The 21,706-nt window shown below is 44.4% G+C and overlaps 1 protein-coding gene across 1 annotated transcript in view; it reads right to left on the reverse strand.

Annotated features, from left to right (window-relative positions):
* The window catches only part of LOC124789529 (lysyl oxidase homolog 3), a 143,462-nt gene that overhangs the window by 51,650 nt on the left and 70,106 nt on the right, over positions 1 to 21,706 (reverse strand). The window contains exon 4 of the mRNA XM_047256923.1: positions 7,337 to 7,424. Within this exon, the coding sequence (XP_047112879.1) occupies positions 7,337 to 7,424 (88 nt within the window). The remainder of the gene's footprint in view (positions 1 to 7,336; positions 7,425 to 21,706) is intronic.

The following is a 21,706-nucleotide window of genomic DNA, read 5'->3' on the forward strand; positions in this document are numbered from 1 at the left end:
CATTCTGAATGTACGAGTGCGATGTCAAAAGTTCTCGCTCTACCACTTGAAAAAAAGTGCCTTTAATGAACAAAGAATCTTAATTTTCGTTAAAATCCGTTTGCAGTTTGATGTGTTTAGTTTAGTGCTTTTTCCTCGGAGAAGGTGTGCATCTACTGTTGTCATCACTTTTCCGTGTTTAAAAAGTTTGCTAGTCACTGATTTAATTAGATGTGGGGAATAGGAGGAAGTGCCAAACGCAATGTATGCTGTAGATCAGTGGTTCCCAACAGGTGGTCCGCGGACCCCCCAGGGGTCCGCGAGCTATGCCATAGGGGTCCGCAAGATGCTATTAGAATAAAAAATATATTAAATATATTTCGTATGGTAACAGATTTTTTGTTTTGAATCTAGTAATGAGGTTAGGGTAGTGAAGGGGACGTCGAATCAAGCAAAATTTTCCACGGATCCGCAGGTCGGAAATAAACCGTTATGAAATCGCAGCCGTAAAACGAAGCGGATTGTTGACGAGCACTCGGAAGTATGCACATTTTAAATTAACTCCCCTCACCCTGGTAATATGTATTATGCTAAAGACAATAGTTATTCATTAAATTAGCAAAAGTTGCTGGTTTCCGTTGAAGGATCAATGCTAGATAAAGTTTAAGCTTCTGTCCATGGTTTGTTAAGTTAGACACTAATTTTCTGTGACGTTTACTGGGTAAAGCTTGACTATTAATTAACTACGCCAAATTAATTTGTTCAGATGATAAGCTGCATTGCAGAAACATCACTGCTGTCGGATTGTCGACGTGTGGTACTATAAGGCGCAACGTTATTGATATTGAAATGTAAATGCCAAATGTTTCAATTTATGTTAATGTACAGAGAGCACCAATGAACTTCTGTTATCACATGTACAGTAAATCCATAAGAGTGAACTAAGACAATGATGACAAAAACTATAGAAATTAATTTTCAAAATAGTTTTTGTTGATAGTGGTCCACAGCTTTGATGATATTAGAAATGACATACTGTAACACGTGAAGCTGATGTATTGTTAGAATTTAATTTTACGACCGGTTTTGGCCACAGATAATTTTCCAGTACAATTTTTTTAATAGCCTCCCCCTCCCACAACACCTGCTATTAACGACAATTTATACCGGAAAATGATCTCTGACGGAAAACTTTCGTACAATTAAAAATAAATTATACAGCAACTTCACGTGTTACAACTTATAATTTCTAAGAAATTACCTTAAATAATTTTTTCTGAAGTCATAGTTTTTACAGAAAATTCTCGAAATTTCTGCCTCCAACCTTGCTACGAAACTGACATCGTCGAAGAAATGACGGGCGCTCGTTCTTGGACAAAACCGCAGCGCTAGGCACTACCAAACACGTTAGTTTACCGCACAGATTTCGTGCGATCGTCGCTGATTGGCTCTCGTCTTATGACCATAGTTCCACAACGCTACATCTCCTACCTGTGGTTATCTGGAAAATTTTGCTAACGTCCTGCTCTGAACTTATTATCAGCTTGGTTTCCCCACCCTGTATTTTTCATCTGTTTGGTGCATATAACTTTCGCAGTATTCAGTTTACGAACCTTCATTAGCCTTTGATGAATTTCAGGAATTAGCGTCCAAAACAAAGAATTGCTCATGACACGCTGTTTCATACAGGGTAACAACAAAGAGTCGTTAAGAACAAAACTATTTCTCGTAACAAGTTAACATTTGGGTTACGGTGTTGTTTAACATGCAACAACATGAAAACAACAAAATTTCTATGCCCCGAAGTGAAATTTTCATGTTTCCCTGATAACCAGATACAATATTTGCCTTCGATAACATGTAGCCTGTAAGTGCAGAGGGTAGGATGAAAATAATGATAAGCAAGAGGTCGTATCTCTGATGCTGTTGTCTTTATAGCGTTTATATTTAGTGAATCAACAAATATAAAACAGGTCTGACAAGCTGTTATCTATTGCAGTGTTGCGAGTAAACTTACGGAACTGAAAAGAATATGAGAGTATAGGACCTAGGTGTCGAGATTATTAGCTATTTATGTATTTATTTTACTTGACAAGATAAGAGCTTTCAGGCTATCTTATACTTAGTTACGCATTCTTGAGATTTCTTTTCACAGTCAGTATTACGTTGTGCGCTGTAAACGAGTTACACATAATAACAATTATTATTTTATAGTAAATGACATAATGTTACAGTAATGTCAGCCCCGTTAACATTTAGTAAATGTTTCACAATACAACGTTCCTGTCAAATGGGAGTAATGAGACAATGCATGATAACAGTACTGAAAGAATGAATCTCGAGAAGTTAACTGGCTCTAGGAAGTGCGAAAAATTACAGGTAAGTTTGCCTAGGAGATAGTAAAACGAAACAAAAAACAGCAGTGGAGGTAGAAACGGAAAAAACAATAGATGGAAACAGAAGTGAGGAAAGCTAAGGAAATGAATCAGAGAGTTGTTCGTTGTCGGACAGGAGGAAGACTGAGAAGGAGGCTAAGTCAATGATGATTATTTCGTCTGTAATGCAACGACCTTTATATAGACGCGGGTTATTCGGTAGTTTGCTTCACAGATGCATGGGTGAAATGATGAGGGAGGAGGACAAATATTAGGAGTTGCGCGGTACGTGTCATATCTTGTATTACTATTATGGAATGACAATGATAATTTTATTTGAGCTGTGATACTGATGAGTCCAGCCGACCAAGAAACACATTTTGTGTCTGCTCTCATCCACGCAAACCGAGCCCAAGGACTAACAGTCGAATGCTACACACATATCTTACAAATGCAAGTTTTCCTGCACCGTACTGGGCGTGGTAATGTGTTTTGGAGTTTCGATATTTTTGTCCACTTCCTGTATATTTCGATATGGTCCGAGTAGGTGAAACTCCAGGCGACTCGAGCTTTCGTAAGATATGTATGTAGGGTTGCCATACGTCGCGGATTTCGCGGACAGTCCGCGATTTTATGCTCGAAGACTGGTGTCCTGGACGAAGAGGAAAATGTCCGCCAAAAAAGTGGCTAGTAAGTAGAAAATTTTTTTTATGCAAGTTTTGCGACTGGTCACTGGTAAACTGTTTCAAAATGGCTCTGAGCACTATGGGACTTAACTTCTGAGGTCATCAATCCCCTAGAACTTAGAACTACTTAAACCTAACTAACCTAAGGACATCACAGGATTCGAACCTGCGAACGTAGCAGCAGCGCGGTTCCAGACTGAAGCGCCTAGAACGGCTCGGTCACTCCGGCCGGCGGTCAAGTGTTTCATAACTCCTGCAAACTTGACGATAGCCATTGAAACCTGTGTTGATATTCCGTGTCACTTTATAATCGCTCGGCTATTTTCAGAACAGATTGTGGAAGCAGTGCAATAATCGATTCTTTGCTATTGTTTCAGTTTTCCGCTGTTGGTTCACAACGTCTCTGCTGTCGGTACCTGATATACTTTGGTCGTGTAAAGTTAAGATTCAGCTGTACGAAGTGTACTTCTGGTGTTGTTATTGACAGAATTTGAAATTTAAAATGTCGAAACGGAAAGAACATTTTCGAGAAGAATATATTGATGCGTTTCCAAGTATTAAACGTGGAAGAAACGAACATGAGGCTGTTCGCAAAGTGTGTGGGTAAGTACAAAATGGTTCAAATGGATCTGAGCACTATGGAACTTAACATCTGAGGTCATCAGTCCCCTAGAACTTAGAACTAAGTAAACCTAACTAACCAGCATTCGAACCTGCGACCGTAGCAGTCGCGCGGCTCCGGACTGAAGCGCCCAGAACCGCTCGGCCACCGCGACCGGCGGGTAAGTACAATGGATTATAAGTACTTAACAGTAAACAATGCCTATCATTTGTAGAAAGCATACAAATGAGTATTATAATTGTTCAGATTACTCAACTGTACGTGTTTAAAAACCAAGTCTCCTGCAATTTTTTTTCTGCCGATAGTTTTCAGTTGATGAAAAAAATATTTTCACCGTGCCATCAAATTTGGTTTACAAGATGACCATAATTACAACTTCTTTGGTGACGGAATTACTGTTTGAATTATGGTAATTATGAAGATGAGGCTGACGTGCAGAAAGGTGAAGGACATTGTGTGATTCCAGGTTTCAACCACATCTTCATAATTACCACTGTAAAATAATGATGAAGACTCAACTGAAATGCGAACCAATGGTCACTTGCACAACATATCGGTCCGTATTTCAACCACATCTTTATAACAACCGAATTTTGTCCTTGATTTTCGTCCTTGGATTATGGCAACCCTAGATGCTCAGTTTGAGTGGATGCGAGTAGACATGCAACGTGATTTTCACACACACTGACCTTTTTTTGTGATGACACGGTTGGAGAGTGCGACATTCAGTTCTGCAGTGAGTTTTGCAGCTGTCATCCTATAATTTTTTTCACAGTCTTCTTCACGGTCTCGATAGCTCAGAAGGAAGTATAGTCCGCTTTCCCTGTGTCCGGTATAAATCTTCGGTACGGTGCCTCTTGAAACACCAAAGACATCGGCTAACTTGGTTAAGAAAGCACCCACCACACGAGCACCAACAATTAGCCACATTCGAATTCACTTGGTTCCGGCATAATACACTCACAAAAACTACGCAGAACACTGTTCTAACTGCGACTGACATAGCAACGTCGTGCACAGGTGCGGTTCGCGGTCAAATACAACAGCGCAACGGAGGTGGCATCTGCATTTTTGTGCAAGCGGGCAGATCTCGCGGGGTTCCCATGTTTTTGTCCAGTCCTTGTGTAACACCAGTAAAGATTCGTCAGCGCCAATGACGGAGCTAATTTTAGTCTTATTAAAAGCGAAAATATTCTTCTTAACTTTTGAAATGCAAATAAGCAAGAGAATGATTTCTTGCATAAAACGACAATTGATGCGGCTTTTAGATGCTTATCCAGGACCTTCCTAAGATCTTTAACTCCTCTCTGTTAAGGTAAAAAGTTACCCTTAAGGAGAGTGGGAAGAAATGTTCTTCAAAAAGGATCGCTGATCAACTTCTGGTGAGATATGAATGTCCCAATTACGACTGCTGACAGATCAGTTTCAGACGCAATTTTTGCCATCTTCTTAGAATGAAGATCATCATTTATGCCTGAGACCGGAGAAGCAATGCCCTTGGGACTGTCAACTGGACGCCATCAACGTACATGTTACAGGAAAAACATACGAGAAATACAACGTAATTCAAGGGCAAACGCAACGGCAGATGGATTAACCCTGACGAATGTTCAAATGGCTCTGAGCACTATGGGACTTAACATCTGAGGTCATCAGTCCCCTAGACTTAGAACTACTTAAACCTAACTAACGTAAGAACAGCACACACATCCATACTCGAGGCACTGCGACCGTAGCAGCGACGCGGTTCCGAACTGAAGCGCCTAGAACCGCTCGGCCACAACGGCCGGCTAACCCCGACGAAGTTCTGGGAGCATATTTTTTCACGATTAGTACACCATTACACCGGCGACCCGTCGATATCTGTTTCACAGTTAGATATCAACCACATGAGTGCACACTCTCACATATTCAGTTAATATTTTCGTAATAGCAAAATTTCGGGATCAACTGCATCAGTTGAAATCAAGCACCAGCAAAATGGTCGTTTCCCGTCCATGGCGTTTTTGAGGTCGCCAGTAATTTTAATTAAAGAAGTTGTATTGTGGTGTCTTCGGAAGCCCAATAAATATTTATTATGGATGTGAAAGTGTTAAGGTAGTACACGAACTGATCATGCACTATATACGTGACGTCAACAATACGGGCGCTTTCTTCTTTTTAACTAAAAAATCACCACAGAAATGAATCTGATGGGCCAAATCCAGCGATTATGGCGGCCATTTTGTACATCCGATTTTCTCCTTCCAGCTGTAACGAGAGATGGCTTAAAGAATGCAACGCACGCTCTTGACTTTAGTGTAGAGCGGTACTGCCCTAATGAAAAACGATTCCCAATGGCAACTATGGATACATATAATTTTCCAGTGTATCTAGTAAAGTCTTACAAGTCAGTAGACTCTATAAAGAAAACGATCCATTGGTACAAATAGTCATCGGACAGCACTACAGATTCATCTTCGAGCTGTCATGTTCATACTCAATCGGATTTACAGATTTTCAGCCAACAAAACTCTGCAATAGTACAGTACATGTTCACTTTACGACAGACATGAGATGTGATATCATAGACACGTTGTCGAAGCGTTGCAACATGAACTCAATGAACTGTTTCAATATATGTGATAAAACTCGCGGAAAGGCGTGAAGCATTTAATTCCTGACACCAGAAACGTGAACGTTTGCATGCTACATCATTAATCGTGGATATCTGTATTTCTTTTTGTATTTGTTTTTGCACTTGTTTACCGAAATCGCTGTATTTTCGCAGAATACTGATGAGAGCGGGGGAATATCTACCATTTTCAGTCGGAGAGGAACGTGGAACAAACTTCACCATTTCGTTAAGGGAAACCATAATACGCATTGTGGTCTCTCTTGAGTGGAAGAAAATTGACGCAGTCAAGTGAACAGCCGGTCAGGTACTCACACGAATCACCGCGTGTCGCGTCAGTGTTATCAACTAACAGAAGTGTTTCGAAAATTTCTTTTCATCTGTTTAAATCTCTATACAGGATATCCCAGGAGGAATGTTCAACATTCAAGAGTATCACAGGAACGTTCATTTGAGGCAGAAAACTTCATTTGCACATATGTCCTATTCCGAAAGGTTTTCGAAATAGTCTCACCTTAATTATTCTTGTAGAGAGGGAGATTTAGGGATCGTAGCATATTTCTAAATTTCTTGCAGATAAAGGGTTTTCGAATTTTTCTAAGAACTTTTCATCAGGTAACTACACCTTTCTTGCGGTTCATTTAGATATTTCAAACATCCACAATGGAACAGAAAAGAAACAGACTAAACCCGATACGAAATACGCTCTGACGTGCACCGACAAGCGGTTTGAGTAGTTGGATATGGGCCTGGATAATAAAGAACGTGGTAGTAAGGAATTATTGACTGGGCAGACTGATTTGATAGATACAAAATGTGACCTGGATCAGCAATAAATTACGAAAACTGTGGCTTGGAATGACAGGTTGGAAGCACGATCCGCGACAGTTGGACAGTAGCTCTTTGTAAGATACACTGCGACCGCTTTTGTTTCCAGATTGATCAGAATAATATTTCTGAATTTGTGTTAAGAATAGTGATTACAGGTGACAGTGTTCTCCATATGAACAACAATGAAACTTGAGGAGCCATGGGTGGCCGAAACGGCCTCTGGACTCACCAGAATCCCCGAACTTGACCTCGACGCGACCTTCCGTAGGAACTCGTCCGCCAACCAGCCTCACCTTCATCTTGTGCTTCGTAGCGTCCTGCAACAGAAAGTTGATGTATTTACTATCTCTGGAGGGCAGCACTACTACAATTGCTTATGGATGCAAAAGCCAGAGTAATTGTTAAAGCTCACAAAAAGGTCACCCAAGTTTTGTAAGAAAACGTGTCAAGGTTCCCATAAACTAATATTAAATAAGCAGAAGAACGAGCGGCAGCAATGTTGTGCCCTCGCCCAAAGCTCAAGATGACGCCGGACGGTCTTACAATTAGTAAGAGTAAACAGTCTATAGGAGGCTCCAGCATAGAGAACTTCAACTTCGCACAGCACCACGTCACGTAGTCAAGTCCATTGGTTGTGTGCCAGCTTGGCTACCACAACTAACTGGTATTTAAGACACATTTACCATTTCTTACAAATCCAGTTTTGACCGCATCGTGACCCATACATCCTCGAGGACATTGATAGAGGTGCTGTTCCTCTTGCTCCTACTTTCCAATAACTCTCCACATTATTAATAGAATGAAACACAACGATCACAACACATCGCACAAGCCTCTGTTGCAAAGAAACACGACACAGCGCCTGGTCACGGCTTCATCACATACCACCACCTTAAGGAAAGTGCTTTCTCCGTCCCAGAAACCTTTGATAGCCCACATAACACCGTTTTCTTTATTGGTTTCTATCATGAGCTATGGAAGACCTCAAACTTTCTCCTTTCCCTAAAACCAAACTAGTCTCCTAGTGGAACTTCTTCCTACTGATCTACACTCCTCGAAATGGAAAAAAGAACACATTGACACCGGTGTGTCAGACCCACCATACTTGCTCCGGACACTGCGAGAGGGCTGTACAAGCAATGATCACACGCACGGCACAGTGGACACACCAGGAACCGCGGTGTTGGCCGTCGAATGGCGCTAGCTGCGCAGCATTTGTGCACCGCCGCCGTCGGTGTCAGCCAGTTTGCCGTGGCATACGGAGCTCCATCGCAGTCTTTAACACTGGTAGCATGCCGCGACAGCGTGGACGTGAACCGTATGTGCAGTTGACGGACTTTGAGCAAGGGCGTATAGTGGGCATGCGGGAGGCCGGGTGGACGTGCCGCCGAATTGCTCAACACGTGGGGCGTGAGGTCTCCACAGTACATCGACGTTGTCGCCAGTGGTCGGCGGAAGGTGCACGTGCCCGTCGACCTGGGACCGAACCGCAGCGACGCACGGATGCACGCCAAGACCGTAGGATCCTACGCAGTGCCGTAGGGGACCGCACCGCCACTTCCCAGCAAATTAGGGACACTGTTGCTCCTGGGGTATCGGCGAGGACCATTCGCAACCGTCTCCATGAAGCTGGGCTACGGTCCCGCACACCGTTAGGCCGTCTTCCGCTCACGCCCCAACATCGTGCAGCCCGCCTCCAGTGGTGTCGCGACAGGCGTGAATGGAGGGACGAATGGAGACGTGTCGTCTTCAGCGATGAGAGTCGCTTCTGCCTTGGTGCCAATGATGGTCGTATGCGTGTTTGGCGCCGTGCAGGTGAGCGCCACAATCAGGACTGCATACGACCGAGGCACACAGGGCCAACACCCGGCATCATGGTGTGGGGAGCGATCTCCTACACTGGCCGTACACCACTGGTGATCGTCGAGGGGACACTGAATAGTGCACGGTACATCCAAACCGTCATCGAACCCATCGTTCTACCATTCCTAGACCGGCAAGGGAACTTGCTGTTCCAACAGGACAATGCACGTCCGCATGTATCCCGTGCCACCCAACGTGCTCTAGAAGGTGTAAATCAACTACCCTGGCCAGCAAGATCTCCGGATCTGTCCCCCATTGAGTATGTTTGGGACTGGATGAAGCGTCGTCTCACGCAGTCTGCACGTCCAGCACGAACGCTGGTCCAACTGAGGCGCCAGGTGGAAATGGCATGGCAAGCCGTTCCACAGGACTACATCCAGCATCTCTACGATCGTCTCCATGGGAGAATAGCAGCCTGCATTGCTGCGAAAGGTGGATATACACTGTACTAGTGCCGACATTGTGCATGCTCTGTTGCCTGTGGCTATGTGCCTGTGGTTCTGTCAGTGTGATCATGTGATGTATCTGACCCCAGGAATGTGTCAATAAAGTTTCCCCTTCCTGGGACAATGAATTCACGGTGTTCTTATTTCAATTTCCAGGAGTGTATCAACCTTACTACAATCTTGGTCCTTGAATCCATCCTACACCTGGTCCACCTTCTAAACCAAAACACAACCAACGTCGACCTTCCTTCTTATTATCCATAAACAAAGAAAGACCCTACAACAGTGTACGTTATTGTGGCGTCTAGTTCCAACTCAACTGTTAAACGTACCTAATTGCATCCTTTCTATCTAACTGTTCATTGTATGTAACAATAAACAACACTCACTCACACATTTTCCATCTAACTGCAGGCATGCTCCAAGGATCCATCCTGTCACCTCTCTTTTATCTTCTAGACATAACCGACGTTCTTTAACCATTATCTTCTGTGTAACTATTTGGATACGCTGACGATACCACTTTCCTTGCTGTCCATACCACCCTCTATCCGACATTAATTATAAAAAAGCACACGAGCTTTCTATCCTCAAAAGCTCATGCTCACAACCCATAGCCCTCAAATTCACGTAGCTAAGCACTAAAACACTTTAGACTAACACTCAGTGTAAGACGAACACCCACCTATTAACTATCCTTACGAAAGCCCACAATAGGCTAAAAGTTTTAGCATGCCCTCAAAACCCTTAAGGACCTTGAAATCTGCCTCACTTTCCTTATCTGTTTACCCTCCCTTTGTTGAATGCTATACCAGCTTCTAAAGTTCCCACTGCTCCTGAAAGACTTGGAGTACTTTCGCTATTCCTGTCACTCGCAAAATCGAATCAAAATACCGTACTATATTTCCCATCCAAAAGAACCCGCACCTGCTGCAGTGCCTCTGCCATCTCGTCCCACATTCTTTAAATCTCCGCACACTCTGCCTACTTTCCTAGGATCATGTAAACCATCTTCCCGTCCTAGACCATCAAATCACTCCTGAGATCTACACAGATTAGCAGTTATAACCTTCCACACCTATTCCACACTAAGTCCCCAATCTGCAATTTCTCTACACAAATTCTTGGAGTGTTTTACATGCGTCAGCGGTGTAGAGTTTGCACAGGATCGAACTGTAGACATTCCAGCTTCATCTCAGACAAGGGATGTCCTATCGTCGAGATGGGAGCGGATGAGGCGGACACGTGACATCGGCTCCCATGCTCAAGCAGGGTGAACAAGAGGCGGTAACGCACTGGAAACGTTGAGCAGCACCGCCCAGATGTACCCGGGGCTGTCCGTAGAATCAAAACCCTCCCTCACTAATAGCAGGAGCTGATTCTCGGTCGAATTACCGTTCTAAAATCTGAATGCTGCTCTGTCGAATGACCCTTCTAAAACCCGAAAGACTGCTCGGATACTATCGCCTCGATAGTGACGCGACGCCTCCTTCTCTTGAGATACACCGTCTCGAAGACTTTCGACAGGCCTGCTAACAAGGTTTAAGCCTGTAATTTTGTGCTTGTCGCAGGTCTTTGCTAGTGATCGGTATGGCCACTATCTCTTCATGTTTCCACGCTAACCGATAGCGTATGGTTCTGAAAATATCGTTGAACATACTAAACAGAAGTGCAGCAGCATCAATGACCCCCCATTCGCCTCTGCTCCGCTTACGCACTGATGTGACAAAAGTGATGGGATAGCGGTAGTATCGCGTACACAAGGCACATAAGGGCGATGCATTGGCGGAGCTTTGATTTTTACTCAGGTAATTCATGTGAAAAGGATTCAGAAGAGGCTCTGGCCGTACGACGGGAATTAACAGACTTTGATAACTGGAACTAGATGCATGGGACATTCCATTTCGGAAATAGTTAGAGAATTCAGTATTCCGAGATCTGCAGTGTCAAGATTATGCCAAGAATATAAATTTCAGGCATAACCTCACACCACAGACATCGCAGTGGACGACGTCCTTCACTCAACGACCGAGAGCAGCAACGTTTGCGTAGATCTTTTTGTGCTAAGAGACAAACAACACTGCGTGAAATAACTGCAGAATAAATGTAGAACGTACGACGAACGTATCTGCTAGAGCAGTGCGGCAAAATTTGTCGTTAATGAGCTATGGCAGCAGACGACCGACAAGAGTACCTTTGCTAAAAACACGACGTTTCTCGAATCGTCTCTCCTGGGCTCGTGACCACATCGGTTGGAAAACCGTGACCTTGTCACATTAGTCCAGATTTCAGTTGGTAAGAGGTGATGGTAGGATTAGAGTGTGGCGCAGACCCTAAGAAGCCATGGGTACAGATTGTCAACAAGGCACTATGCAAGTTGGTGGTGGCTCCATAATAGTGTGGGCTATGTTTATATGGAATGGACTGGGTCCTCTGGTCCAACTGAACCGATAATTGACTGGAAATGGGTATGTTTGTCTACTTGGACACCATTTGCAGCCATTCATGGACCTTTTGTTCCAAAACAACGATGGAATTTTTATATATGACAATGTGCAATGTCACTGTGCCACCATCGTTCGCTGTTGGTTTGAAGAACTTTTTGGACATTCGAGTGAATGTTATGGACACCCAGATCGCCCGATATGGATTCCATCGAACATTTATGGGACATGATCGAGACGTCATTTCGTGCACAAAATCCTGGACCGAAACACTTTCGCTGTTATGGACGGCTATAGAGGCAGCATGGTTCATTATTTCTGCAGGGGACTTCCAACGACTTGTTGAGTCCATGCCACGTCGAGTTGCTGCGATACACCGGACGAAAGGTGGTCTGTACTCCGCATGCCACCTTACGGTTTGTGGCGGAGGGCATTTTGTGTACTGGGTGTCATTTCCACCTTTTTCTGTTCCAGTAGCGTATGGCTCTTGGAAGAATGACAGCTGGTAAGCCTACACGTGGACTCGACTCCCTAATTTTATCTTAATGAACTTTTCGAGAGAGATAAGTAGGAGGAAAAAATACACTGGTTGACTCTTCTAGGGATGTACGCTCTCGAAACTTCAACAGTACATCATAACATGTGATGATGTGTGACTGCTGGCCACGCAGGGGGAGCTGGCCACTGTTCGCGAACAGCTGAGCGTGTTGATGGCCGCGGTCAGCCGTCTTCAGGCTGCTGCCTCGGAGTGTAGCGGCAGTGGGGAGTCTGGTGCGTCGCATGGTACACCCCAGGTGTTACGTGCTTCACCCACGGTCCCTGCTGTCGAGACATCTTCGCAGGTACCGGGCGCGGTTGGGCCACCCTCTCCCCAAGGGGAGTGGCGGGTTCAGCGGGGTGGAATCAGAGCTAAATATTTGTAGTATCGTTCCTAGAACCGATCGCGGTCCTCTGGTTTGGAGCCGAGTGGAAGGCTTAAACCAGAGGCTCAGACGATTCTGCGGAGATCTGGGGTGCAAATTTCTCGACCTCCGCTATCGGGTGGAGAAATGTAGAGTCCCCCTGAATAGGTCAGGCGTGCACTACACGCCGGAAGCGGCTACAAGGGTAGCGGAGTACGTGTGGAGTGCACATGGGGTTTTTTTAGGTTAGAGAATTCCCTCCCTAGGCCCGACAAGACGCCTCCTGAGACGCGGCAAGGTAGGAGCAGGCAAAATGCAACAGGGAATAACAATATTAATGTGCTAATAGTAAACTGCAGGAGCGTCTATAGAAATGTCCCAGAACTACTCTCATTAATAAACGGTCACAACGCCCATATAGTACTAGAGACAGAAAGTTGGCTGAAACCAGACGTAAACAGTAACGAAATCCTAAACTCAGATTGGAATGTATACCGCAGAGACAGGCTGGACAGTGCAGGGAGAGGCATGTTTATAACGATAAGAAGTGCAATAGTATCGAAGGAAATTGACGGAGATCCGAAATGTGAAATAATTTGGGTGAAGGTCACTGTTAAAGCAGGCTCAGACATGGTAATTGGATGTTTCTATAGGCCCCCTGGCTCAGCAGCGGTTGTGGCTGAACACCTGAAGGATAATTTGGAAAATATTTCGAGTAGATTTCCCCACCATGTTATAGTTCTGGGTGGAGATTTTAATTTGCCGGATATAGACTGGGAGACTCAAACGTTCATAACGGGTGGCAGGGACAAAGAATCCAGTGAAATTTTTTAAAGTGCTTTATCTGAAAACTACCTTGAGCAAAACAGAGAACCGACTCGTGGCGATAACATATTAGACCTTCTGGTGACACACAGCCCCGAACTATTTGAAACAGTTAACGCAGAACAGGGAATCAGCGATCATAAAGCGGTTACTGCATCGATGATTTCGGCTATAAATAGAAATATTAAAAAAGGTAGGAAGATTTTTATGTTTAGCAAAAGTGACAAAAAGCAGATTACAGAGTACCTGACGGCTCAACACAAAAGTTTTGTCTCAAGTACAGATAGTGTTGACGAACAATGGACAAAGTTCAAAACCATCGTACAATATGCGTTAGATGAATATGTGCCAAGCAAGATCGTAAGAGATGGAAAAGAGCCACCGTGGTACAACAACCGAGTTAGGAAACTGCTGCGGAAGCAAAGGGAACTTCACAGCAAACATAAACATAGCCAAAGCCTTGCAGACAAACAAAAATTACGCGAAGCGAAATGTAGTGTGAGGAGGGCTATGCGAGAAGCGTTCAATGAATTCGAAAGTAAAGTTCTATGTACTGACTTGGCAGAAAATCCTAAGAAATTTTGGTCTTATGTCAAAGCGGTAGGTGGATCAAAACAAAATGTCCAGACACTCTGTGACCAAAATGGTACTGAAACAGAGCATGACAGACTAAAGGCCGAAATACTAAATGTCTTTTTCCAAAGCAGTTTCACAGAGGAAGGCTGCACTGTAGTTCCTTCTGTAGATTGTCGCACAGATGACAAAATGGTAGATATCGAAATAGACGACAGAGGGATAGAGAAACAATTAAAATCGCTCAAAAGAGGAAAGGCCGCTGGACCTGATGGGATACCAGTTCGATTTTACACAGAGTACGCGAAGGAACTTGCCGCCCTTCTTGCAGCGGTGTACCGTAGGTCTCTAGAAGAGCGTAGCGTTCCAAAGGATTGGAAAAGAGCACAGGTCATCCCTGTTTTCAAGAAGGGACGTCGAACAGATGTGCAGAACTATAGACCTATATCTCTAACGTCGATCAGTTGTAGAATTTTGGAACACGTATTATGTTCGAGTATAATGACTTTTCTGGAGACTAGAAATCTAGTCTGTAGCAATCAGCATGGGTTTCGAAAAAGACGGTCGTGTGAAACCCAGCTCGCGCTATTCGTCCACGAGACTCAGAGGGACATAGACACGGGTTCACAGGTAGATGCCGTGTTTCTTGACTTCCGCAAGGCGTTCGATACAGTTCCCCACAGTCGTTTAATGAACAAAGTAAGAGCATATGGACTATCAGACCAATTGTGTGACTGGATTGAAGAGTTCCTAGTTAACAGAACGCAGCATGTCATTCTCAATGACCTTGTGGATGACATCGGAAGTTCACTGAGGCTTTTTGCGGATGGTGCTGTGGTATTTCGAGAGGTTTCAACAATGGAAAATTGTACTGAAATGCAGGAGGATCTGCAGCGAATTGACGCATGGTGCAGGGAATGGCAATTCAATCTCAATGTAGAAAAGTGTAATGTGCTGCGAATACATAGAAAGATAGATCCCTTATCATTTAGCTACAAAATAGTAGGTCAGCAACTGGAAGCAGTTAATTCCATAAATTATCTGGGAGTAGGCATTAGGAGTGATTTAAAATGGAATGATCATATAAAGTTGATCGTCGGTAAAGCAGATGCCAGACTGAGATTCATTGGAAGAATCCTACGGAAATGCAATCCGTAAACAAAGGAAGTAGGTTACAGTACGCTTGTTCGTCCACTGCTTGAATACTGCTCAGCAGTGTGGGATCCGTACCAGATAGGGTTGATAGAAGAGATAGAGAAGATGCAACGGAGAGCAGCGCCCTTCGTTACAGGGTCATTTAGTAATCGCGAAAGCGTTACGGAGATGATAGATAAACTCCAGTGGAAGACTCTGCAAGAGAGACGCTCATTAGCTCGGTACGGGCTTTTGTTGTAGTTTCGAGGACATACCTTCACCGAAGAGTCAAGCAGTATATTGCTCCCTCCTACGTATATCTCGCGAAGAGACCATGATGATAAAATCAGAGAGATTAGAGCCCACACAGAAGCATACCGACAGTCCTTCTTTCCACGAACAGTAAGAGACTGGAATAGAAGGGAGAACCGATAGAGGTACTCAGGGTACCCTCCGTCACACACCGTCAGGTGGCTTGCGGAGTATGGATGTAGATGTAGATGTAGAACATGGTGCAAAATGCCTTTATTGCAGCGTCTGCCACTGAGTTGGCGGAGCGCCTCTGTCACTCTTTCGCGCCTACTAAATGTACCTTTAACGAAACGTGGTCCCTTCTTTGAATGTTCTCTTTTTCCTCTATCACTCCTGTCCGGTACGGGTCCCACACTGGCGAGCAATATTGTAGTATCAGGGGTTGAACGAGTGTTTTGTATGCTACTTCCTTTGTTATTGCACTACATTTCCAGTGTATCTGAGTCTGGTATCTGCATTACTTGCGATTAATTTTATGTTGTAGTGCCACTTCAGACACTCCTTACGCATACTCCTACATACCTTGTGGAAGTAACTGATTCAGAGATTGTTGCGCAGTTATGTAATCATAAAATAAAGGATTCTTCAATTTATGTATTCGCAGTACTTTACAAGACGCTCCTTACGCATAGTCCTACATACCTTGTGGAAGTAACTGATGCAGAGACTGTTGCACAGTTATGTAATCATAAAATAAAGGATCCTTCAATTTATGTATTCGCAGTACTTTACATCTGTTTACGTCGAAGGTTAATTGGCGCTCCTTGCACCATCTGTCGATCGTCTGGTCTTCTTACATTTCACTATACGTTTCCACCGTCTCAACTTCTCTGTGTACAACAGCATCATCCGCGAATAGCCTTATGGAATTTCCGACGTTATCTACTAGGTCATTTATTTATATATTGTGAAACGTAATGGCTCTATAACACTCCCCTGGGACATTTCCGAAGTCAGTTCCGCCTGAGGGCTTCTCTCCGTTGATAATGAGATGCTGTGTTCTGTTTGCTAGAAATTCTTCAATCCCGTCACACAGTCTGTGATGATCTATGCGCTCATATTTTGTTCCTTACGTGGCAGTGTCGAACAGTATCGAATGCCTCTCGAAAGTCAAGGAACATAGTATCTAACACGGGCGCCTGTATCTACTGCTTTCTGCGTCTCGTGGACGAACAAAGTAGGAGGGGTTTCACACGACCGGTGTTTTCGGAAGCCATGTTGATTGCTGTAGAGAAGATTTTCGGTCACCAGACATGTCATACTGTGCGAGCGTTGATGTTACAAAATTTTACAACAGCCTGAACGTCAGTGATAAAGGCCTATGGTTTTGCGTCTGCGTTCGACGACGCTTCTTCAAAACGGGAACGGGTTGTGCTTTTCTCCAATCATGTACTCCGCCGCTAGAAGAGGAGCAAGTTCTTTCGCACGGTCTGTCAAGAATCCAGTTACCGAATTGGTATCCAGTTAGGTCCAGTGACCCTTCCTCTGTTGAGCGATTTGAGTTGCTTTTCTGTCCTTCGGTCACTTAAATCGATATCTACTACTTTGTCGTCCGTGCGACTATTTAAAGGAGAAACTACTGTGTGAGCTTCCTCTGTGAAACACTTTTGGAAAAAGACGTTTAGTTTTTCGGCCCTGTCAAGCTGGTAGCTAGAGTTTTACTTTCGTGTCCATTGAATGATTCACGCATAGTCCTCATTACACTAATTTTGGCTACGGTTACGTACCGTTTATCTGTGAATCTTCGTCTACATTTAAATTTCCAGTGAAGCTCTCTTTGCTTTCGTAGCAGCTTCCTAACATGGTTGTCAAACCATGATGGGTCTTTTCCATTCCTCACAATTCTGTTCGGTACATACTTGCTTAAAGCGTATCGTATGATGCTCTTGAACTTTATCCATCGATGCTCAGCGTTGTCAGTGCTGGACACAAAATTTTCGTGATGACCTGTTAGGTCGCTCATGCTAAACAGAAAGATCTTCCTGCCTTTCTTTGTATTCATACTTTTACCCGTATTCAGTGATGCTGCAAAGACCTTATGATCACTGATTCCCACTTTATACGCTAACTGAATCGAAAAGTTCAGGTTTGCCCGTCGCCGGCAGGTCTAAGATGTTATTTCACGAATCGGTTCTCTGATTAACTGCTGAAGGTATTTTTCGGATAACGTACTTGAAACAATTTCTCATTATTGTCTGTCTCTACTACCCGTCCTCATAACTTGAGTCTCCCTAAAGCATAACATGATCAGGTAAATTATGCGAAATATTCTCCACATTTCCCTCAACTGTTCCGCCGAGGCGTTGGGTATATAAAGCATCCGATGGCTAAGTCTGATCCACCTTTAACAGTTCAATCAAACTATTTCGCATTCTGATACTAATGTTACTAGTTATTATCGTACATTTCATTGCTATAAACACGCCTGCACCAGCAGCGTTCAACCTATCTTTGTGATAAGTATTCCAATCAGAGTTTAGAATTTCATTGCTATCATCCTCTGGTTCCAGCCGGCTATCTTGCCCCAGTACTATGTGGGGACCTCTCGATAGCTACACCTGCACTTAATTAATACTATGTTCACATTTTCTTTCTCCGATCTGCTATGACGAATGCTACTCTGTCCGGACTCATAATGCATCTCATCGGGTCTGTGGAGGGATTTCTCTAACCTAAAAAACCCAAATGTGTACGCCACATGTTCTCCTCTACCCTGGAAGCCGCTTCCTTCTTGTAATGCGTGCTTGACCTATTAAAGGAGTACCATACAATTCTCAAACGGGTAGCGAAGGTCGAAAAATTTGCATCCGATACCGTCGCAGAATCGTCTGAGCCTCTGGTTTAGACCTTCCGTACTGCTCCAAACCAGAGGACTGCGATCAGTTTGTGGAACGATGCTGCGAAGCGATAGCTCTACTTCCACCCCGCTGGAAGCCATCCACCTGTGGAAACTGAGGACGGTCTCTGAACTTAGGCGGCAGGCGTCATTCGTGCCTACACGAGGCACGATTTGCAACTGTATGCAGCCAAAGCGCTCAATCGCTGCCGGCCGAGCCTCCTCCGCAAGTCCTACCAAGATCCTGCCTCCCCCCTCTCCCCCCCCCCCCCAGCCCACTCATCCCGCGCACAGACTGGACACTGGCCTTCTTTCCCGAACTGCTCGTTATTTTCCGGAGGGGCTCCTTCTGTCACTTGCCTAACAATGGTGTCATTTAGCCGGCGCTAAAGGCGATACTAGTAAAGAAAATGAAAAGCGCAAGCTGCTGTACAAACACCAGCCCACTGAAGCAAGTGGACACAGCACACAGGAAGACAACGTACTGACAGTGTGCAGGATGAAGAAAATTTTGAAAAAATAATTGAAATAGCTAGAAAAGCTATTTTTCGCTTATTGTTGTTGTGCTCTTCTGTCCTGAGACTGGTTTGATGCAGCTCTCCATACTACTCTATCCTGTGCAAACTTCTTCATCTCGCAGTACCTGCTGCAGCCTACATCCTTCTGAATCTGTTTAGTATATTCATCTCTTGGTCTCCCTCTACGATTTTTACCCTCCACGATGCCCTCCAATACTAAATTGGTGATCCCTTGATGCCTCAGAACATGTCCTACCAACCGATGCCTTCTTCTAGTGTGCCACAAATTTCCCTTCTCCCTAATTCTATTCAATACTTCCTCATTAGTTATGTGATCTACCCATCTAATCTTCAGTATTCTTCTGTAGCACCACATTTCGAAAGCTTCTATTCTCTTCTTGTCCAAACTATTTATCGTCCCTGTTGCGCTCCCATACATAGCTACACTCCATACAAATACTTTCAGAAACGACTTCCTGACACGTAAATCTATACTCGATGTTAACAAGTTTGTCTTCTTCAGAAACGCTTTCCTTGCCATTGCCAGTCTACATTTTATATCCTCTCTACTTCGACCATCGTCAGTTATTTTGCTCCCCAAACAGCAAAACTCCTCTACTACTTTAAGTGTCTCATTCCCTAATCTAATTCCCTCAGCATCACCCGATTTAATTCGACTACATTCCATTATCCTCGTTTTGCTTTTGTTGATTTTCATGTTATATCCTCCTTTCAAGACACTGTCCATTCCGTTCAACCGCTCTTCCAAGTCCCTTGCTGTCTCTGACAGAATTACAGGGTCATCGGCGAACCTCAAAGTTTTTATTTCTTCTCCATGGGCTTTAATTCCTACTCCGAATTTTTCTTTTGTTTTCTTTACTGCTTGCTCAATGTACAGATTGAATAACATCGGGGATAGGCTACAACCCTGTCTCACTCCATTCCCAACCATAATAGTGTTTGTATTTAAGATAGATTTTGACTGCATTTCAACTTCAGACGCCAGTGGCGACGATGAATAGGTGAGTAGTATGGTGAGCCGGGGGATGGGTGGCGGGGGGTGGGGGAGGTGGTAAGAACCTCTGACTGCTGCTTTAGAGCAGCACCGTTCGGAGTTTTATTATCCCTGCTTTAGTACAACCGATACCGATGTGACGGGCAGGGGGGAATGAGATATAGAATCGTCTACCACCCCCCCCCCCCCAACCCCCATTTCCCGCGGTCCCGGTCCCCCGTCCATCTCTATAATTTAATATTAATCAGCGCTGCAGAACTAATAAAACGATATAAACACTGCGGTCAGTCATCCCACGTTCTTGCCTGACTCTCCCAACAGACACGTCTGATTGTTGACAATCTGTAGAAATACTTCGTTTGTAATACAAACGAATGTCTAATGGCAGTGTCTAGTTGGCGGAAGGGGCTTTGTGGCGAAAGGGACTTTGTGACCCAGCTCACATGTTTTTTCTTTTCTTTTTTTCGTTCAAACTGACTGAGATCTCTGTTAGTAAAGTTGCCGGGGGGTGGGGGGTGGGGGTGGGGGGGGGAGGGGGGGCACATTGATCAGAATGAGATTGTTTCGAACGACGTCAGGGTTTCAACGGCTGACTGACAACGGTATTGTACGTGCCGGTGGATTCTACGATGGTATGGCGCGACTACCGTGCTCACTGCCGGGGTCCTTACCTGGGCGGACGGCCGTCTTAAACGACTCGTGGTTACGCGAAGACACTGTGACATCGCAGTTCCATGTACGAGGAATTATTATTGTGTCTTAGGACAAGGGTCCTTCCTTCGAGAAGTTAGTTTCTCGATAGTGCTGGACTTGGTTTTCTGACCCTGCTTTAGCCGGCCGGAGTGGTCGAGCGGTTAAAGGCGCTACAGTCTGGAACCGCACGACCGCTACGGTCGCAGGTTCGAATCCTGCCTCGGGCATGGATGTGTGTGATGTCCTTAGGTTAGTTAGGTTTAAGTAGTTCTAAGTTCTAGGGGACTTATGACCACAGCAGTTGAGTCCCATAGTGCTCAGAGTCGTTTGAACCATTTGACCCTGCTTTAGTATTGCTTTATTTCAGCGACCAAATTCCATTCCTACCGTAGCATCATCACTTTAAGGTAAGATTAGACGGAAAAATTGTGTACATCGTCTCTGTAAATAAAGCAGTCACCAATCCCAATGTTGTTTTGAACACCACAAAGCTTTATTAGTCATGGTCCTGTTGGAGAAAGCGTGTCGTTGCCTTCTTCACACCTTTTGTATTGATTTAACCAGCCAGATATAGTGATATAATGTGGATACCGAATCGCGGTGTAACTCGGCCTTTTTCACATCAACAGACATTGCCAGAGGCGAAAAAAAGAAAAAAAAGACCTAAATGACAGATAAGACTTCTGGGATTGAATGGAGATCGAATATGAGACATTTGGGTTTGAATTCTGGCACTTAACCACTTTTTTCACCGACAGAGTTCTTTAATACACGAAGATAAGCCGGGACGATCAGGAGACTGGCTGTGGTGCGGCTGCAAGGTGCGTCTGCGTCTTTTGCGGCGGATCAGGAAACGAAGGACGTTAACTGCGCCTACCCACACATAATGTCATTGCGTTTGTAAACAGTACTTTGTTGATGCAGTCGTTGTAGCTGTTCTTCAGTCCGTAGCATTGTATCCCTGTAGGTAATGCTATTTCGGGCTTGTGTTAAGGACTTCACAGCTTCAGTAACGGGCACGGGGACCGTGAAATCCTC

The sequence above is a fragment of the Schistocerca piceifrons genome, chromosome 3 (genome assembly GCF_021461385.2).
Source record: "Schistocerca piceifrons isolate TAMUIC-IGC-003096 chromosome 3, iqSchPice1.1, whole genome shotgun sequence".
In the NCBI taxonomy this organism is placed as follows: domain Eukaryota; kingdom Metazoa; phylum Arthropoda; class Insecta; order Orthoptera; family Acrididae; genus Schistocerca; species Schistocerca piceifrons.